The 18,565-nt window shown below is 35.4% G+C and overlaps 1 protein-coding gene across 1 annotated transcript in view; it reads left to right on the forward strand.

The window, feature by feature from the left end:
• CEP128 (centrosomal protein 128) overlaps nt 1–16,450 on the forward strand; it is a 90,819-nt gene extending 74,369 nt beyond the window's left edge. Inside the window, 4 exon segments of the mRNA XM_066321968.1 lie at nt 5,710–5,787; nt 7,584–7,697; nt 11,310–11,418; nt 15,544–16,450. Of these exon segments, the coding sequence (XP_066178065.1) occupies nt 5,710–5,787; nt 7,584–7,697; nt 11,310–11,418; nt 15,544–15,650 (408 nt within the window). The 3' untranslated portion in view covers nt 15,651–16,450.
• The last annotated feature ends 2,115 nt before the right edge of the window (nt 16,451–18,565 follow it).

Genomic DNA, 18,565 nt, shown 5'->3' on the forward strand with positions numbered 1-18,565 from the left:
GTGAAATATAAAGATACAAAATACATTTTTTTGTTTTCTCTGAAAGTTCCCTCTCTACACATGATGTACTATTCACAGAATGTCCCGGCTATCATGGAGTTTGCCTGGCATATAAAAGTCAGCAGAGCACCTCAGGCCTCTTGAGCAGAACCACCTTCTTAAAAGAAAAGTGTATAATTTATCAGTGGAGACCTGGGGATTGAAGCTGATAATGCATAGTTTTACAGAGCTTAACAGGGAAAGCAAAGGATACTTTTAAACATGCTGCATGCATCTTATTCTTGCTATTTAGATATTTAATACACTAAAGTAATTTAAAAATAAGTAATTTTAGGTCACCTCTAACATTGTATCTTTCATTTGAATTGTAACTGCCTGGTGATATGCATTGCAGCCAGTTAAAATGTTGCATTTAATCTTTTTATGGTTATTCTTTGGGGATTAGCTAACTGGTACTTAAATCAACTCTCATTAAAAAAAAAAAATCTGTGCAATACAGATAACCATTTGTTTTTACCTACCTCAGAAAAGAAAGGAGAACTGTACTTGAAAGTCAATGAAGTTTGGTTTCTGGTTTATATTTATGTGTTTTCAATATATCGACTATAAAGGCAAACTTCAGGAGTACTATATACAAACCTGCTTTGATTTATTTGCATTTAGCATTGCAGCTTTGAGACTAAAAATAAAATGTGTCTGATTTTGATTTAGATCTGTCCCTTGAGACAATGTGAAACCATCTATTACCGAGAACACATCAGTATAGGAGGGATTAACTGTTCACATGCAGTTTAAACATCAAAGTGTTTATATGAAGTCATGGAAAATAAGTAATTTGTTTTGTCATTCTCTGTGAAAACATAGAACGCCCCTTTTAAAACTAAATAGTCTTTATTTTAAAAACAGATTAGTAGCATTCAGTCTATTAAAGAGAACTACTGTTAAGTAAAATGCCATTAATACTGCCTCAGTCAGTACAATGGGTGCTTTTTCCTCTTATCAGTACCATCGGTGCACTGGGTCAGTACCTGCTGTTGCTTGTTATACATAAGCAGACAGATGTGATTGCTGTTTAGGATTATTTGTATGCATTATGGCATACAGCTTTCTGATTTCTGGGAAAAAAATTAACTGTTCTTAATTGCTGTCTGTGTCAGGTGCTCCTAACATCCTTTTTCACATTTTATTTGTGTGGCTAAATCTGTCTTTTTAATAGAATAGAGTGTAGTCATTAATGATACAAGTATGGCATTTGAACCATCTTGAGAAGGTTGCTGTGATTTTAATTAATTACCAGACCAGTTTCACAGGCCAGCTAAAAGCTCTTTCATCATCTTTCCCTCACATTCTTCAATTTATTCTTTCATTGCCACCTTCCTTATTGAACATCCCTTAACAACAAACTTGGCTTTTTTTTCTCTTTTTATTTACACATCACTAAAATTCTTTTCATTTGTTTTATGGAAAAGACACACATTTCTGTCTCTGAAAATGTTAGTGTGTGAGTTGTCCTATTCAAATCCCTCAGACTGCTCAGAAGACTGTGGGAATTTTAGAATATAAAAAGAACCATTCTGGTCAAGACCAAAGGTCAGTCTAGCCCAGCTATAGACATCACAACAATGGCCAAAGTAAAATGCTTAGGGAAGACTGTATGAACAGGACTGATGTGTATTTTGTTTCCCATTCATTCATTCTGATTCCAGCCATTCAAAGCTCAAAGGCTTCCAGACTTAGATGAAATTTCTGTGAATTTATAACCATTCTATGGTCTTTCTCATTCATGAATTTGCCCAGTTTTCTGTTTAAAGCCATATAAAATTTTCTATCTTTATATGACTTCTGATTTTATGCAAATTGGTCATTAGCCCCCTCAGGCATCTCTCTTCCTGGCTGAAGAGTCCTGTTCTTCAGAGTATCATGTTTATCATTTTCTCACTTGGAAACAGCACTCCATAGCATCAAAAATTCTTGTTCAACTTGCAATTGGATTAATGATCTGGGACAGTTATGTTCTCTGCCCTTTTTATCCTTTCCTGATTATACTGAGTGTTGATTTTGCTTTTCTGATTGATACTGAGCACTGCATTAGCAGATTCTTGGTAATATGTATCACTGCCCCATGATCTTCCTGAGCAGCAATGGTTACCTTAGAGCCCATCATTTTGAATGTGAATTTAGACTGAAACTTGAGGAGTGTAAAACACCTTTCAGAAATGCAAGTAGCCTATATCATTCTTGATCCTCGTGATTCTCAACAAAACCAAAAAGCCAAGGACTAAATATGCATCTAACCCAAACGCTGGTCTTCTGCTTTCAGGATATTTAATAATGTAAGGACTAGCAGAGAAACAGCTAAATTTTTTTCTGTTACAAAATGTGCATGAAAGAGAGGGGATATATTTGGAAGAACAGATGATTAACATATTCCTTTAAATCCATTTACAGACAGTGTTGACATTGAAATTAGAGGAGTTGAAAAATGGGATGGCTCACAGCATAGGCTTACACCTAGGGCCTGAATTCCTTTTTTGATGAGAATCACAGATCACAGGTCATATGTATTAGAACAGGGTGGGTAAATAGATAGAGAAATATATCTATATGCATAATATTTTTGCATACATATAATTGCAGAAACAAAAATGAGTCTCAAATCCTCTACCTAATTTAGTTGATTAGTACTGAATATTGACTACAAGTTCAGTCCAAGTTAGCTGCAAATGAATCCCATTGTTTATAAAATTTGACCTTTGTTTGTTATGAATATTTCTTAAAACCTTAAACACTGAAAGTTTGGAACTAACAACAAGGCAGACATAATTGCTTTTAAACAGATGGCATGTCTTCATTTAGATTATTTTGTTAATTTCTGATTCTCTACTCCTCACTCCTAGTCTCCAGCTTTTTGAAGTTGATGCCATTTGTGCAGAGAGGTTCCCATTGACTTTTCTTCTGTTGTGACTGAAACTTTTAGTCTCTTCAGGTCTTAAGTCTGAGATCTAAATGGAATGTTTTTCATGGTGGTCAAATTGACATTTTCCAGAACTAGTAACAGAGCTTTTGTAGTTAAGGGCAAGTTAACTTGGTTTGCACAAGCTTTACAATGCAATATTTAATTTCAGGATTGATGGATTTTATTTGTTGTAAGATTTTGCTTTAAAGTGCCAAGGCAGTAATATGGTTAATTAAGCCCATTATTGGTAGATTGAATACCAGACTAGCAGAACCTTATCAAAGAAGTGTGATTTTTAGAGTTGTGGAGGAAATACTAACTCTTGTTCAGAAAGTACAAACAGTTCTGGTTTTACTTGCTCTTCGGCAAATAATAGAAGGGCAGTCTTTGAAAAGCTGCAGAAGCATCTGGTCTGTGGGACGTGACTGTTCTTTGTGCATGATCAACCAACTTCATCTGCACACAAAACCAAAACCATTACATTTATTTTCTTCTGTTCTTTGCAGTTTGCAATAGACTACATTTTTTGTGTGATGGGTGTGAATGTGACATCTTATTGTTGAGCCAGCCCTAACTCTCCCTAGAGTGTAATTCATACTTCAGTAGTTCATACCCCATATGCCTAATCTGAAAATAGGAAATTCGATTGTTCTATATTTAGCTAAGTGCTCACTGCATTTTTTTTTAATAAAAACGTAGAATCACAGAATTATGCTGAGTTGGAAGGGACTCACAAGGATCACTGAGTCTTGCTACTGTCCCTGCACAGCACCACCCCCAAGAGTCACACCATGTGCCCAAAGCATTGTCCAAATTCTTCTTGAACTCTGTCAGGTTTGGTGCTGTGACCACTTCCCTGGAGAGCCTGTTCCAATGCCCAACCACCCTTTGGGTGAAGAACTTTTTTCTAACATTTCATGCCTTCCTTGACACAGCTTTAGGCCATTCCCTCGAGTCCTGTCGCTGGTCACCAGAGAGAAGAGTTCAGTGCCTGCCTCTCCTCTTCCTTTCATGAGGAAGTTGTGACTGCAGTGAGGTCTCCCCTCAGTCTCCTCCAGAATAAACAGACCAAGTGACCTCAGTTACTCCTCACACGGCTTTCCCTCAATGCCCTTCACCATCTTCATTGCCCTCTGGATGCTCTCTAACAGTTTAGTATATGTCTTATAGTGTGGTGATCAAAACTGCACATAGGACTCAAGGGGGTCATAAAAGGAAATAACATTTGATAATGATAGGATTTTCCTGTCATGAAATCAAAGTGACTGTGAGCAATGACAATGTTGTCTTTCAGGTGTTTTTCAATACCTCCTAGCATAATCTTTTCCATAGCTTTACCAAGCACTATAGTTAAACTGACAGTCCTCTAGTTCCTGGGGTCCTCTTTCTTGCCCTTCTTTAAAATTGTGACACAGTTCACCAGCTTCCAGTAAGATGGAACTGCTCCAGATTCCCAAGACCACTCAAAAAAACATCAAGGGATATTTTGTGTTGACATCAGTTGGCTCTTTGAGAAATCTTAAATTAATCCCTTCAGACCCCATAGATTTATAGGGATCCAACTGGAGCAGCAACTTCAGGGCCAACTGGGAGTTGATATTCTCACAGATATGGTCCTCCTGCCCAGGGCACTGTGATCTGCTTGGTCAATCATCCATGTCAAAGACAGAGGCAAAGAATATATTAATTGCCATTGCCTTGTCTCTGTCCCTGTTTGTGAAGTGATCATCCTCATCCTGTAAGGGGATGAGGTTTTTTTTACACTGCCTATTGCTATTAATAGATTTTTTAAAACTCTTTTTATTGTCCTCCACATTTCTGGTCAACTTCAACTCCAGTAGACCTTTGTCCCCATGAATTTTATCTCAGTGACAAGCAGCATCTCTGTATTCTTCACATATCGGTAACGTCTCTTATTCTAGTCCCTGGAGACAGCAGACTTCCTGTGAGCTGGGTCTAGTCCAAATATTGGGCCCTCCATTTGTTTTAGAAGGGTGTTTCCTATTACAAATACCCTTCATTTTCCTGTTAACAGAGGTCTTGATGCAGAGTAGAGGTGGTGGTGTTTTAGGAGGCCTCATTGAGAAAGACTTTCACCCAGCTCATCAGTAGTCTGGCCTTCTGATGCCAGAGCCTCACATGTATTGTAGAAGATGCCAGTCCTAGCTTTCAAATTCTGAGAAGATGGAGGAACCTTCTTCCTAGTACCTGCTGTGACCTGCTTCCAGCCTTCATCTTTAGCAGACCCTTGGCTAACAGTCCTTTGACTAATTACCCTGTAGGGTTCTGAGTCCATCTGCTTCTCCACTATAATGGAGGTTCATGACTCCTGAGAGTCTCGAGACTGTGAGACTCTGGAAATAATCAGTCTCTCTTTTGTTTGTTTGCTCAAACACTACGTAGCCTGTTCACTTCCTCCCGTAGCTCCCTCACCTGGTGACCACTCCTCAAGCACGGCTCAGCTTCTGCAAAAGAACTGTCAGTGCCCAGCCTCGTGAGGAGGCATCAGGCACTCCTGGCAGCCCCTGACCTGGAGAGCTCCATCTCCCATCAGCAGGTCTGGCTGGCTGGATTCTCTGGCATGGCTGCTTCAGTGAGTCCCACAGCTGCATGTGACTGAGCTTTAGGGCAAGTGAACACTCTGACTGGGGAAGCTTGAACTGGTATGATAATAAGACTGAGGTTTTGCATGTGTGAGATGGCTGAAAGAATGGATTCGTTTTTAACGTTTTAACTTGTGTTTTGTCCTTTAGAGTACCCGAGTAGCTTTAAACCACCTGGAATCTGTGCCTGAGAAACTGAGCCTTTTAGAAGATTGCAAAGATATTTCAGTGAGAAAGATTTCATTTGACTCTCTCAGTACTTCTAAAATATTTTGCTTAATTAATATTCTCTATGAATGTAAAGATAAGTTGTTTAATAAGATGTTTATGGTTGCATATATACATATTATATAGACAGAAACATACTGAAATTTATTTTCATGTTTATATGGATTTTTTTGAAGTTACAAATTTAGTTCCAGTTATTAACACTGTTCCATAATGCAGGCAAACATGGATAATTGGGTATTAACAGGTCATGTGTTAATTACTGTTCCAGAATATTTTTATTGAGTGATAAATTCTGATCTTACATGTTAAGAAATGGAAATTTTATAATTAAATTATGCCAGTTGTTTCAATATTTTACTTAATGGATGAAGATAGATGATCTTTAGAACTTTTTGTTTTGTTTTGACATAATGATAATACTTGTCACTTATTTTCTCAGCACCATTATCCAATCAAGATGTGTTTGGACATGTAAGACATCTTCACAGTAGTGGTGACATACTGTCAAGAGTGATAAGGCTCAGATTAGCTTTTCAGTGGCTAAACCCCTGTACCATAGTTACTTTCCATTTATGAAATGGGTGGTTTAATAAAAAACAATTTGTAACTTCCTTGCACACTATAAATTCTAAATCAGTTATAAACCACAGATCAACACATACATAATGATTTACAGTTTATTTGATATGTAAGATTTCTTAATCTATGGTTGTCATAAACATTTCCAAACATATTTGTTTGGAGCATTGTTTATTTTGTGTTCCTGCATGAGGTCATCAGTTAATAATTCTACAGCATTTTCCTGCTGTCATCATTAACAGATTTGGTAATGCAAGTGCTGGTTAAAATGTTTGGTTTTTTTTATGAACAGTACTCTTGAGATGTATAGTTTTAATTTTACATTCCAGGTATCCCCAGAAGAGCTTTTTTGCTCTGACAGAGATTTGTGTTTACCTTCTGTTTCTACTAAAGGAAAAATTTTGTTCTCTGCAGGCATCTGCAATTATAGTTATAACTTAGACAGTATTTGTGAGATTTGAGTGCAAAATCTTTGGTTTCAGTTGGGCTCTGCCCTTCTCCATTGTGCTTAATTTTTTAAAGATGATTTTCTGGAGATGAGTCTCTCTTAACATGGTGTTTTGTTCAAGAAATAATTTATTATTCAAGACAGCTAAGCTTTATGCCTTAACTTTGAGAAGGATGTCAGTTTGGGGCTTCATTACTGTTTCTATTTACAAATAATATATTGGGGTTTTTTGTACAATAGCTAGCAAGTTCTTCCTTCAGTGTTTTCATAGGAAGGGAGAAGGAAAGAGGAAGTTAAGTTTTGATAAACCTCTCAGGTTGTCTAGGAGGTTTTTAATTAAGTGAATCATTAGCTAGTTCAGTGAGAAGCATTATGTTTCCTTATTGAAAATACTGTTTTGTCCATATCTTTAGAACTTTATTTTCTTCAAGTGCATGTTTCTGTAGTGTTGTAATTAATTTTTCACGATTACAGAATTTTTTGTTAGAAGGTATGATATTGCTGAAGTTTGGAAATGGTTACAAGAAATCATTCACCAGTTACGGATAAGGCAGTTTCTATTTTAATCTACATGTATTTTAACATTATTTTTCTGTACAGAACATTTTGCTTTTGTATGGCCCCTGTAGTTTAGCCTCTAAAAGTTAATACTTAATTGATTCTTGCTGTGGTGAAAATCCTTGATGATTCTTGTGTTTACAAAAGTCAGAATTTCTAGCTACTTTTCATGTTATGAAATCATCTAAATCTTTATATGCATTTCTAGGAGTCACATTGCCGAAGGGAGATGATTGAGGAGAGGTATTTGAAGTACAAAGACATAGTGAGTTCTTTGCAGCAGCAGCTGGAAGATTCAAAACAAAGAGTCAGGCAAGTCAAGGTACGTGTGTGTACTCCACTTTTGTGTCCCAATTACTTTCAATCAGCAACATAACCTTACCTTCTTAACTCCTAGTACAAACACAGACAGAAATCATGTGTGAATGTCTGTTTCAGAGAGCTGTGGTGGCTGATGGCATGGCAGGTACATTGATATGGCATGAAATTTGATCAGTTAAGGGTTGCCTTCATTGTAAGTGCCATGGATACTTTCCAAAAATCTTTCAACTTTCACAGAAAGGTATCTTACTGTGTCTTACTACTCTGAAGAGTTTACCTGTTTTGCCAAATTGCTGTCTACAGAAATTTTTAATTGTTTGTTCAATTTTCTTTTGTCCTTTCAAGTAAAAGATGCAGAAACCTGTTTCCTCTATAAAATGGTTGACTAATTTATAAATCACACATAGTAATTTTCCAGTAGTAAATATTTGCATTCTTTGCAAATGATTCTGTGTGATGTCTCTTTCACACATAAATGAAATCCAGGCAAATAGAAGGGAAGTGATCTGCTAAAGGTCACTCACTGGACTTGTTGCAGTGCTAAGCATGAATAACTCCCTACAATACAAATCCAGTGCTCTTCTTTAGAAACTTTCCCTGTAATGAGTTCAACTTTCCAATTATTAACATGTTTTCTTTCCCTTATTAGCTTGTTCATTGTCATATCACTGTCATTGTGAAAGCAGCTTACTTCAGCAGAACTACAATTTCTTATGGAAGTGATTGAAATAAGTGATCAGACCTGAAGAATCATACTAGTATTTCTGCTGCATATCTCAATCAAATCAGCTTCTTTGGCAGTGTATCATACCTGTGTCTCTAAGCAATCGCACTCAAATCGAGGATCGCACACTATCAAAAACATGTTTGTGCTCCCCAATTTATCTGTAACCATCTTCCTTCTTTAAAATGCGTACAACCTTACAGTATGTCTTTTAAAAAATAGAAAAGGTAAAATAAATACAGAATATTTTAGCTTAGTAAGTTGCTGTTGTACGAAGGTATTAAGTTACTTGAAAAAGCCATCTTGCTCTTCTGTAAGAATTGAAAGGAAGAAACAGGCACAATCAGTCTTTTGCTGATGATAATATTCAGTATCTTGAATTTCTCTTCCCTCCACACAAGCATTACTAAATCACCAGCTATTGAAATTTGGAAAACATTGAAAAGCTAAGTGGAATGCAATCAGCTGACAGTAGAACATAACATTGCACTAAGCTGACTGAACTTACTGAGCTTGTGTGATTTGAACTCAATAATCAGAATCCAGTACAAAGCTCATTCCAAAACAATTCTCTTTCTTTAGACAACCGAGAGCATTTAATGGCTTCCATTTAGTCAGGCCTAATTGGGTTTTTGCATGACATACAGTACACTTTGCTGTCAAGGCTGTTGCAAATAGAACAGAATGTTCATAACCAAGTAACAGACGGGTGTTAATCTGATTTCAGTGATCAGGCTAGCTTAGACTAAAAAAAAACCTTTCTAATGCTTGCCTTTCTTACCCTCCTCTGAAACTAACTCAAATGCCTTTTTGCAATTTATTTTTTCTTTTTTATTTTACTGTTTGTTAGTTGGGAGTCTCTAAAATTGATTGCTGGAAGAGTGTAGGTTTGAGGGCATCGAAGTTGATTCTTTCTGATATTTTTGGTTCATGCTGCATACATAGTGCCCCTGCTGTACAAAGTAGACAGATATTTGATAGGTGTTAAAAAAAAATCAATGTTTCCTGTGAAATTTTTACATTGATCATTTTACATGAAATTACTTCTGAAATTAATCTTTCTCCTCTGTTATGTTTTCTTTCCTAGCCTTTCTTATAATACACTTGTTTCAGCTTGCTTGCCAACATTGATCTCACACAGGCATTATCTAATCTTGTATCCCAGCTTTTTTTCATTTTAAGGAGGAAAAATTAAACCAAAGTTGAATGTTCCTATAAAAGCAGGTTCTTTACTTCTTTGTTTCTTTCTTTTGATTTCTTTTGCCACCAGTCAATTTTCCTACTCTTCTGTAGTTTTGTTGGATGGCTTTAAAATGCCCGTTGCTTAGAAGCCCAGAAAAATAATAATTTCTATTTGTATGTGTTAAAATGGAAGTTTACCAGTAATAAAAGTAGGCCATAGGCTGGCAGAATACCATCAGATACAACAATCTTGATTTTACAACTAAGAAAGGGACAAATAATAGTTGTTAACGATGAAACTGGGGGGGAAACCCGTAAATGTAACATATTAAAAGAAAATAGCAACAGAAGCAAAATCAAACCAGAAAACTAGAGATAAATGTTTTGATGTAGAGAAACAAATATTTTAGGGGAGCTTCCCTGCCACAGACAATTGACCATCTACTCAAACACAACATACAAATGTAATTGTCAATGAAGCACATGACAAAAGGCACATTCTATACATTAGTATTTCTGTAAAGAGAAAGCCATTTGGTATTACAGATAGTCATAGAAGCACCTTTCTTGTTTAAAAGCTCTTCTTTTAAAGCATTTCTGGAAGTAGAATGGAAAGACAAAAACTTTTTTTATTTAAAAATTGTTATTGTGCTATGAACACATTAGGTATTAAGTCTCTTATCTGCACATAAGGGGATTAATATGTATAATTCCCATTAGTCTTAACAAGAGTAAATCCTTCTTCAGTGATGGAACAAAAGCTCATTGTATCTCTAAATTAATGTAGAATTTTTTTTCCTGTTTAGTTTTCAAATCTTAGTATCAGCATGAATGATAAATTGCAAGATGTTTTAACAAAATTCCCTGAGGCTGTTTATGGTAAGAATTCAGCAGTAAAATTGTGTATTTTATGAACTGTTGCATTTATTCATTATTACCTCTTCTCATTTCAAGAAACTGAGTAATTTGGATACCAAGCCAAGCTTTTAATCTTATTTTGGATGGTGTTGTAACTGGGGACTACTTGCTGCAGAGCTAATAGAGATTTTTCAGGGATTTTTTGTTTAAATGACCTTTTTAAATTTATCTTCCTTTTTTTAGCTTATAGACCAAATGACTTTCCTCCAAGAAGCTATGCTGTATGGGTTTAGCCGTAAATAGTAACATTGTATTTCAGACTTTATTTAATGGTTTAACAAAAAAATTCAAAAGCACCTTTAGGTATTTTGAGATGAGAAATCAATGAACTTTAAGTTTCCTCAGTGGCAGAGGAAATAGATTTATATTTATTACTGCTTGTGGAACTTCCAGTGAATTAATATGAACCATTCATTGATGAGGAAGTCATCATTCACTGATGTCTACCCCGCTGATATGGTATGTCCTGAACTGTGTATGTGATGTGAACAGGAAAAAGCATTTTTAAAACTTGCTGTAGTGGCAAAGACTTGCAGTGCTGCCAGTGCTTTTTTCAAGGCAAAGCAGTTTTTTGCAGACATTTTATAGCAGTGAAATGGGGATAAAACTCATAAGCAAATTAATTTGAACCGAACTGCAATACTGAGAATTCCGTGAATTCAAATCAGTCTTTTCCAGTGTGTGTGAAATCACAGCATGTGCCTGTATGTGTGCTACTGTATGCTTTTTGTTAAAGTTTTCAGCTGCTTGATAATAACAGATAAAATTATTTTTATTTGGTTCCCATAGGATGCAAAAAGGAATGCTGAAATTTCTGATACAGAAGTGGCTGCTCACTCTCCTGGTTGGCGAACTCAAAACAGCTTTTTGTGCAGCACACTGCTTTCAAATTCAGATTGTAAGTATTATATCACAGAAAAAAAATCTACAGATAACATATTTTTTTCTTCTAAAATCTTTTTTACTTGAAAGAGTGAGACACTACTTTTCAAATAAGAAGTGCTAGAACCATCTTAGGTATCCTTCTGTGTTTTAGTTTTAGATGCTGGATGAGTGTCTTTGCCTAGGAAATACTTAATTACATCCAACTGATAGTTGTTTGGGGTTTTTTGACTGGGACATACAATATATTTTGTTTGTCACCCAAACCTGTGCCAAAGAAAAGGGCTGCCCTTGAATTCTGAATCTCTGCATAATGAGTCATACCTGTGTAAGCTGAGTATCCTCTGAGGGACCAGAGAGAGATCCTCAGTCATGGATTCTTTCCAAGATCTTACATTTGCTACATGCCTACTTAGCATTTTCCCAGTGAAAGTTGAATTCACTAATTCTACTTCAAGAGTGTTTTAAACTTTTTTTTTTTTCTCTCTGCCCCCCTTGTGTGTATACAACTTGTGTTCACGTGAAGTCATGGGATTTCTGTACAGGTGGGGAAATGCTCGATAAAACATAGGACTAAAACATAGTATTAGATCTTGATTGGGTACATAGGCACACATGAGTGTCAAACATACATGAGTGTCAAAAATAACTTAAAAACTAGGTATTTAAGGGAGTTTTTTTGAGAATATCAATACATGGACATCAAAATACTTCTCTTCAGAAGAGTATCACCTTCCATTTCTTTTCAATATAGCCAGTTTCTGTACTGGGAACCTATTAGGAAGTTGCATTCTGTGTGGTGGTAAGTCCTATTTCAGGCTTCATGGCATTGAAAGCGTTGCATCTTAGAATGAGTGCTGTGGTACATTACTGCTCACCAGTAAATCCTGAGCTGATCTGATGAGGTTAAAGGTAGTTGGTTTTTCTTCCTTTCAGATTCTGTGGGTTGGGGTTAGTATCTTTTTGCAGAGAATACTGAAGAACAATAGTGGGAATAAAGCATAGGACCAAATAGCTCTGTATCATCTGTACTTCAGGAACACTTTACCTTGATTCAGAGTTGATTTTTCCTTTTTCCCAAACCTCATCCCTGTCAAAGTCTTGCAAATCAAAGTACAGCTGAGCCTGTTTTTTGTATAGAAAGAAGAAACTTATGCCTCACAGCAGGTTCAGATAAATGGCCTCCAGCAATCCCTTCCAATCTCAAGAATTCCAAAAGTGATTCACTGCAAAAACTTACTGAAATTTAAAAATGCAGCATAAATGTTCCTAAAATATTACAATTCCTTTGTGCTACTTAACCCAAATTAAACAAGCTAGGACTTGGTTGCTTTAAAACCTTTGAATAAATTTTAGGCAATTCTAAGAGAAATAGAATCCATGTGATCTGAATACCAATCTGATGAAACAGTTTTGCATATTTATTCTCTGATTCAACTGTTTTTTTACCAGCACTCAGTAATAAATTTTCTGGAGATAAAGAAATAAGTGATTAACAAAAGACAGTGGTGATTCAATTCACTACTTAGTTCTCGTGGCACTAAAATATGTGGATTATTACACAGACTTTGGTTTGTGACTGATTGTCACTTTATGCTGAAACCAGTTTCCACCAGTCAAATGTGTATTTTGTTGGTATAGTTCTTGAGGACAATGAAAATTCTGCAGTGGTATTAGCATTATGGAGATTTTCCAGTGAGTGGCAAATGAACAGTCATCTACTTCAGTCATGATAGTCACAAAAACATAATGAACTTTTAATTTCAGTAATGATATTAATTAATTATCATTTGAGACTTTGACTGTGAAGTATAATTTGACATCTTCGCTCCCAAACCTACTGTAGCTTTTAATAAATCTTCCTATACATGTCATCATCTATTTTCTGTGATAAATTGCCTCGTTCTTCAGAAACAGAAGGATGGATTTTTTTTTCCTTCATTTAGCTTTTGGAGCCTTTTGCAAGCCTTTGTGATTTATGTTTCCCCATTCCATCCCTCTTCAATTCATGAAGCCTTACAGACTATCGAGTCAATCACTAGTACTAGAAACTTCCTTCCCAAAGTGGGTCTTCTAGACTTGTCAAGAACACCTGGAAGGAGAGCAGACTCTTTTGATATAATTTAACTTATCTGTGAGGGAGATAATGGGATTTAAGTTTAAAACTGGTTAAAGAAAGAAATACAAATAGTATGGGACAATAAATAAGGGAAAAATAATCGGTTTCCATGTATGTATATTTACTAAAAAGTTGCCAACACAGCAAGCAGTTAAAAGAAAAGTAATTAACATCAACATTGTGTTTTGTTTCTGGTATAATTTCTGCAATTATAACAGCTTTTCCATTACAAACATATTTTAAAATACGTTGAGGAAATGTGCTTTTATTTCTGTACCCATTTTCTTGGAAATGAAGAATTTTAAATGAGAAAAAAATTATTCAAGGAAACATTCACTGGATGTGGTTTGCAGCCTATAGTATTATCAGACCAAAATGATTGGTCCAGTCACTACTAGTTGTTATCTAAAGAATAATCCTCAGAAACTGTTTTTATGGCCACTGTATTTTCCTGAAATGTTGAGTGTAAAAGTCCCTAGAGTTACACATGCTTTGCATTAACTTCATGAATTGAGTCCTGCCCTTCTCTTTGCACATTTTATCACTTTGAGGTTTTAATCTGGATGGTTTCCCAGAAACCATATGTCTTAGAGGCTTTCTATTGTTGTTGGGAATTTATGCTCCAGGGCTTCATAAGCTGTGATAGACAACACTCTTGTGTCAACATGGTATGTAGTTTGACTGATACCACAGCTGAATAAAACCAGGTTGTCCTGGATATAGGCTTTATTGTCATAACAATTAACCCTTGCATCATATTGGTGATGCCTGTCTTTATCCCTCTATGTACACTTTTTCATAAATTCTTAAGATTATTTTTATTGGCATTTATAAATAATGTAATGTACTTACAAGTAAAAAGACATTGCAACATCACTATGCCATGGACAACCTTCTAGAACAGAACCTAAGGCTGCTTAAGCATAAGAACTTGGAATGACTGAAAACTTGATGTCATCACTTAGAAAAATGCGAATTGAATTAGTTAAGCAATGAACTCTTCATGATTTTTCACCTTGCTTTGAATACTGTCCACAGGAGGTACCACTGACATAGCATACAGCAGCAGAGCTTTGGACCAGTTCTGAAAACTGTATACTGAAAATTTAAAACTCAGTGTTATACCAACGTCCCAAACACACTGATTTCATTCTTCTGAGAATGAAAACATCTCACCCCTCCTAACCAAACTGTGAAGTCTTGCTCCTTATTAAATAACTTTTGGTTATGTACTGCTACAATTTTCCTAGACTGTTAGAAATTGTGCTCTGGATATTCAATAGGACCACTTTTCTTGCATGCTTGTGTTATACAGAAGGCCATTAGAAGAAGGGTATGCTGTATAAGCTAGTAGCCACTTTCCTTCCCTTAATTTCTACCTTCTGCTAAATGTTTGGATGTTTGATTTTTTTTTTCCCTCAGCATTTTATTATAAGCATTTTATTTTATTGTCATTTTGTCAATTCATATGGTCTGGATTTTGATGCAATATAATGTATTTAGAAATAAGCACTCTATGTCTACTCTGCTGTGAAGGTGCATACACAATATGACATTGTATGAGTGCCTGTTCAGTGTCACTTGGTGACTTCAGCCCATGCTGTTGGTAAAGTTACTCCTTCACAAAATTTTTGAGAGGTTTGTCTTATTTTAACAAACTTCTGGGGAAATAAATGGAAAATATATCTTAGTGAAATAATCAAAATTTTTAAAACATGGTCTGCATATCCTGTGTATAAGAAAGCTCTTGGCTATGCCTGTATTATAGAGTATTAAAATCTATTTCTCTGGAAAAATACATCAGTTTCTCAATTCATAGCCTTATTTATTAACACTGTATTACTTGCTGAATAAATTATAGTAACATATAATGAAATACATATTTTAAATAAAAACTAATGGTAAGTCAATCAAATCTGAGAATGATAGGTTTGAAAAGGCCTCTAAGATCACTGGGTCTAACTGACTTAATGAGTGACTCTGAAGATGTTTAATCACCTTTTTTGTGTGACTTATTTCTAGCACTTAGGAAAGAAATGGTTCCTTTGGATACAACTGCCATCAAGGAAGATTCTACTAATGTTGCTGTTAGTGAAATGAAGCTGCAAGCAGAAGGAGGAAAGCGGTAGAATATTTTACAAAACCACACCAGTTTTCTCTGGGGTAAATTCCACTCCACTTTTTTTGGGGTCTTGAACAGTAGTAATTCCATCTGTTGTAGGAGTGAGCACCCTTAATGATTCAGCAATTGCCAAACACTCAAATCAAAGAGCAACAAGAGGGATTCTGATGAATGCTTATGATAATGTAGGTGACTTGTACACCAAAGGTTTTCTGAGATTTTGCTGTTCTCTTGTATTTTTTTCTGCAGTCCTCCTAGATTAAATTTATTGTATTCCTGAAATGCTGTGAAGTGAAATACCTGTGACATTAATCTTTGCTATGAGCTTGTTTGCCCCTATACAGGAATTGTTCCGACACTTGGGTTTTTATTATTTTTAATAACCTTATTAATAATGAAAAATATTCAGAAATTGCCTATTATTGTGAGACAGTCATTATACAGTGTTGTACAGACATATTTGTGATTTTAGGTCCCTCAGTTTGAAAAAAATCATTTAAGGAGGATGTGATAAAACAAAATTTTCTCAAAGCGACTGAAAATTCACATCTTGGTTTCAAGTTCAACATGTTTGTATTACAATTTGTCTAGAATTATTCTTTTGGCCGGAACAGTTTTATCAGATGGCCTCAATAAGGCACTTTAAAGAATCTGAATCTCGCCCATCTGTGTCAAAAGTGTTGAAAGGCATTCCTGTGTGGCTGTGAAAATTTTAAAAGCAGTGTTTAATGTTCATTTATTTATTCTGTTTTGTTCTCTAACAGAGAAGATGTGTCATATTCATTGTAAAATACTATGGAAATGCAATATTGGACATTTGTGTTTGCTCAGATATCACTATTCTAAACGAGTTGGACACAATTTTCCATTACAGTGGTCTCAAAGAGCAAATCACAGAAGAATTTTCTGCTGTCTAAAGAAATGCAAGTGTTTCTGATGGTTCTTGTTTTATTCTCATCTCAGCTACTTCTGACTGGATCACTGCTATAGTGCCTAAAATGATTTGCCAAAGCTATCAGAGTACTGTAGCAACATTAACACCATTCAAACAATTTTGTTTTGCAGACTTCTGTCATATTTAGGAAGCCTGTTTCTTCTCTGAAGCACTGTCATCTTTTAGCACTGTAGGTGTCTCAGGTATAATTCACAGGCTATGATGTGCCATCTCAAAAGAGGACTTTTTTAATACTCTGGTGAAGTGTTCTGTAGTCCCAGTGGGTGCTCTGGACAGTGCACTTCCTTGACAGTCACCTTGTGTTCAACCTGTTTAAAACAGAATAATATGCTGAGAACATCAAAATCAGATACAGAAATGAGAAAAAGATTGAGTTTATTCTCCGTTCATTTTCTAGGAAATTAAATTGCTTAAAATTTAAAAAAAAAATCTGATTTGGTTAAAACGTTTTCTTTACCTTTTGTTGCATATTATGCTGCACATGGTTGTGCTGGCATTGGCTTTTTGCAGACTTCTGGCACATCTGCTCATTCAGAGGGTCAAGAAAACAAAACAGGCACATCCATCTGTTCTGATCTCAAAGACAATGACAGGGAGAAGAAAAAAAACCAACAAATAAACTTCTGCTCTCTACAAAGAGAGTAGATGTCATGAAACAGTGTTTAGCTCAAGCCACAGCTACTATGAACTAAACTTACTTTAGGTGGATCCAACATTTGTAATTTATTACTTTTTTAAATTAGATCAGAGCAGAGGTGGAAATATGGTATTAAAAATATTTAAACTGGTTTGGTCTGCTGAAACTTAAAAATTGCAAAATGAAATATTACCAGCTTGCAGACTTTATGGTACCTACAAATTGTGGCCAAAACATAGGAAGGTCACTTTAAAATATATTATGAAGCAGTAAATCATGCTGTCAAAACACATGGTAACAAGGTCTGGTGCAAGGATTGCTGATGGATGAATGTTTTAATAAGTTTAAATGTTTTTTTAACATGAAAGTGCCTGTAGGTAACTAAATGGGGCTTTAAGATTCTTAGCTGAGAAGATACACCAGAAATATAATGCTCTCTCTTATTCCTAAAGAATTTGTAAAAATCTTACCATTTTATGTATTTATACATTAAATGTCCTGACTTGTAACCTAGGAATCAGAAGTATGTGTTCTGAAAACAGGATCACTACTGCTTTATATTGTTAGAAAACTAAGGATAAGCAGTCTGATTGCCTCACTATTACATCAAGTATTGAAATGACTTTTGTATTTTACAGGACAGAAATTACTACTGGGTGAATAATTTTGGCCTTAAAACTTAAGTGTGTTCAGTGCTTAGTATATTTGCCTTTGCCCATGTGACTGGGTTTTCATCAGTTTTATATCCTTTTATAAAATTTTCTAAAGGGGCTGGAAGAACAGGAGAGGTCAAACCACAAACACTGAAAAAAAAAAAAAGAAAAAAAAATTTACTGAGTAGACTTATGGACTCCAAAGCCAGGAAATTCTTTCTTAAATTTGCCCTCTTGGCATGGCAGTCTAGATAGCATGTAATATTTGTCTCTCTTCCACCTCTGATAGAGGTTCATATTACAAAGTGAATTTTGTTTCCTCTTTACTGAAGGCTGAAGTTCCGTTCATGACATTATGTGAAACTGTCCCTTTGTGGTTTCAGTAATATTTTTTCCATATTGGTCTGAAATAATACTCTTCTGCACAGTTTCAGTTTTTAAAGTAGAAAAGCAGATAATTTTTAAAAAAAAAAAACCTTTTGTATATTTCACATTTTAAAAATTGCTGTCCCTTCTGGTAGCCTGATTTTTTTATACTTTAACTCTTTAATGACTTGTTACTCAATTTTTGCCCAAAGCAGTGGTTTTTAATAATCAAAAATGTGGTACCACACACACAACAAATGATGGTTTAAATCATTGTTCTGCTTAGCATTTGGTAAATCAGGCAATTTTCA

This window comes from Sylvia atricapilla, chromosome 6 (assembly GCF_009819655.1).
Source record: "Sylvia atricapilla isolate bSylAtr1 chromosome 6, bSylAtr1.pri, whole genome shotgun sequence".
Lineage (NCBI taxonomy): Eukaryota > Metazoa > Chordata > Aves > Passeriformes > Sylviidae > Sylvia > Sylvia atricapilla.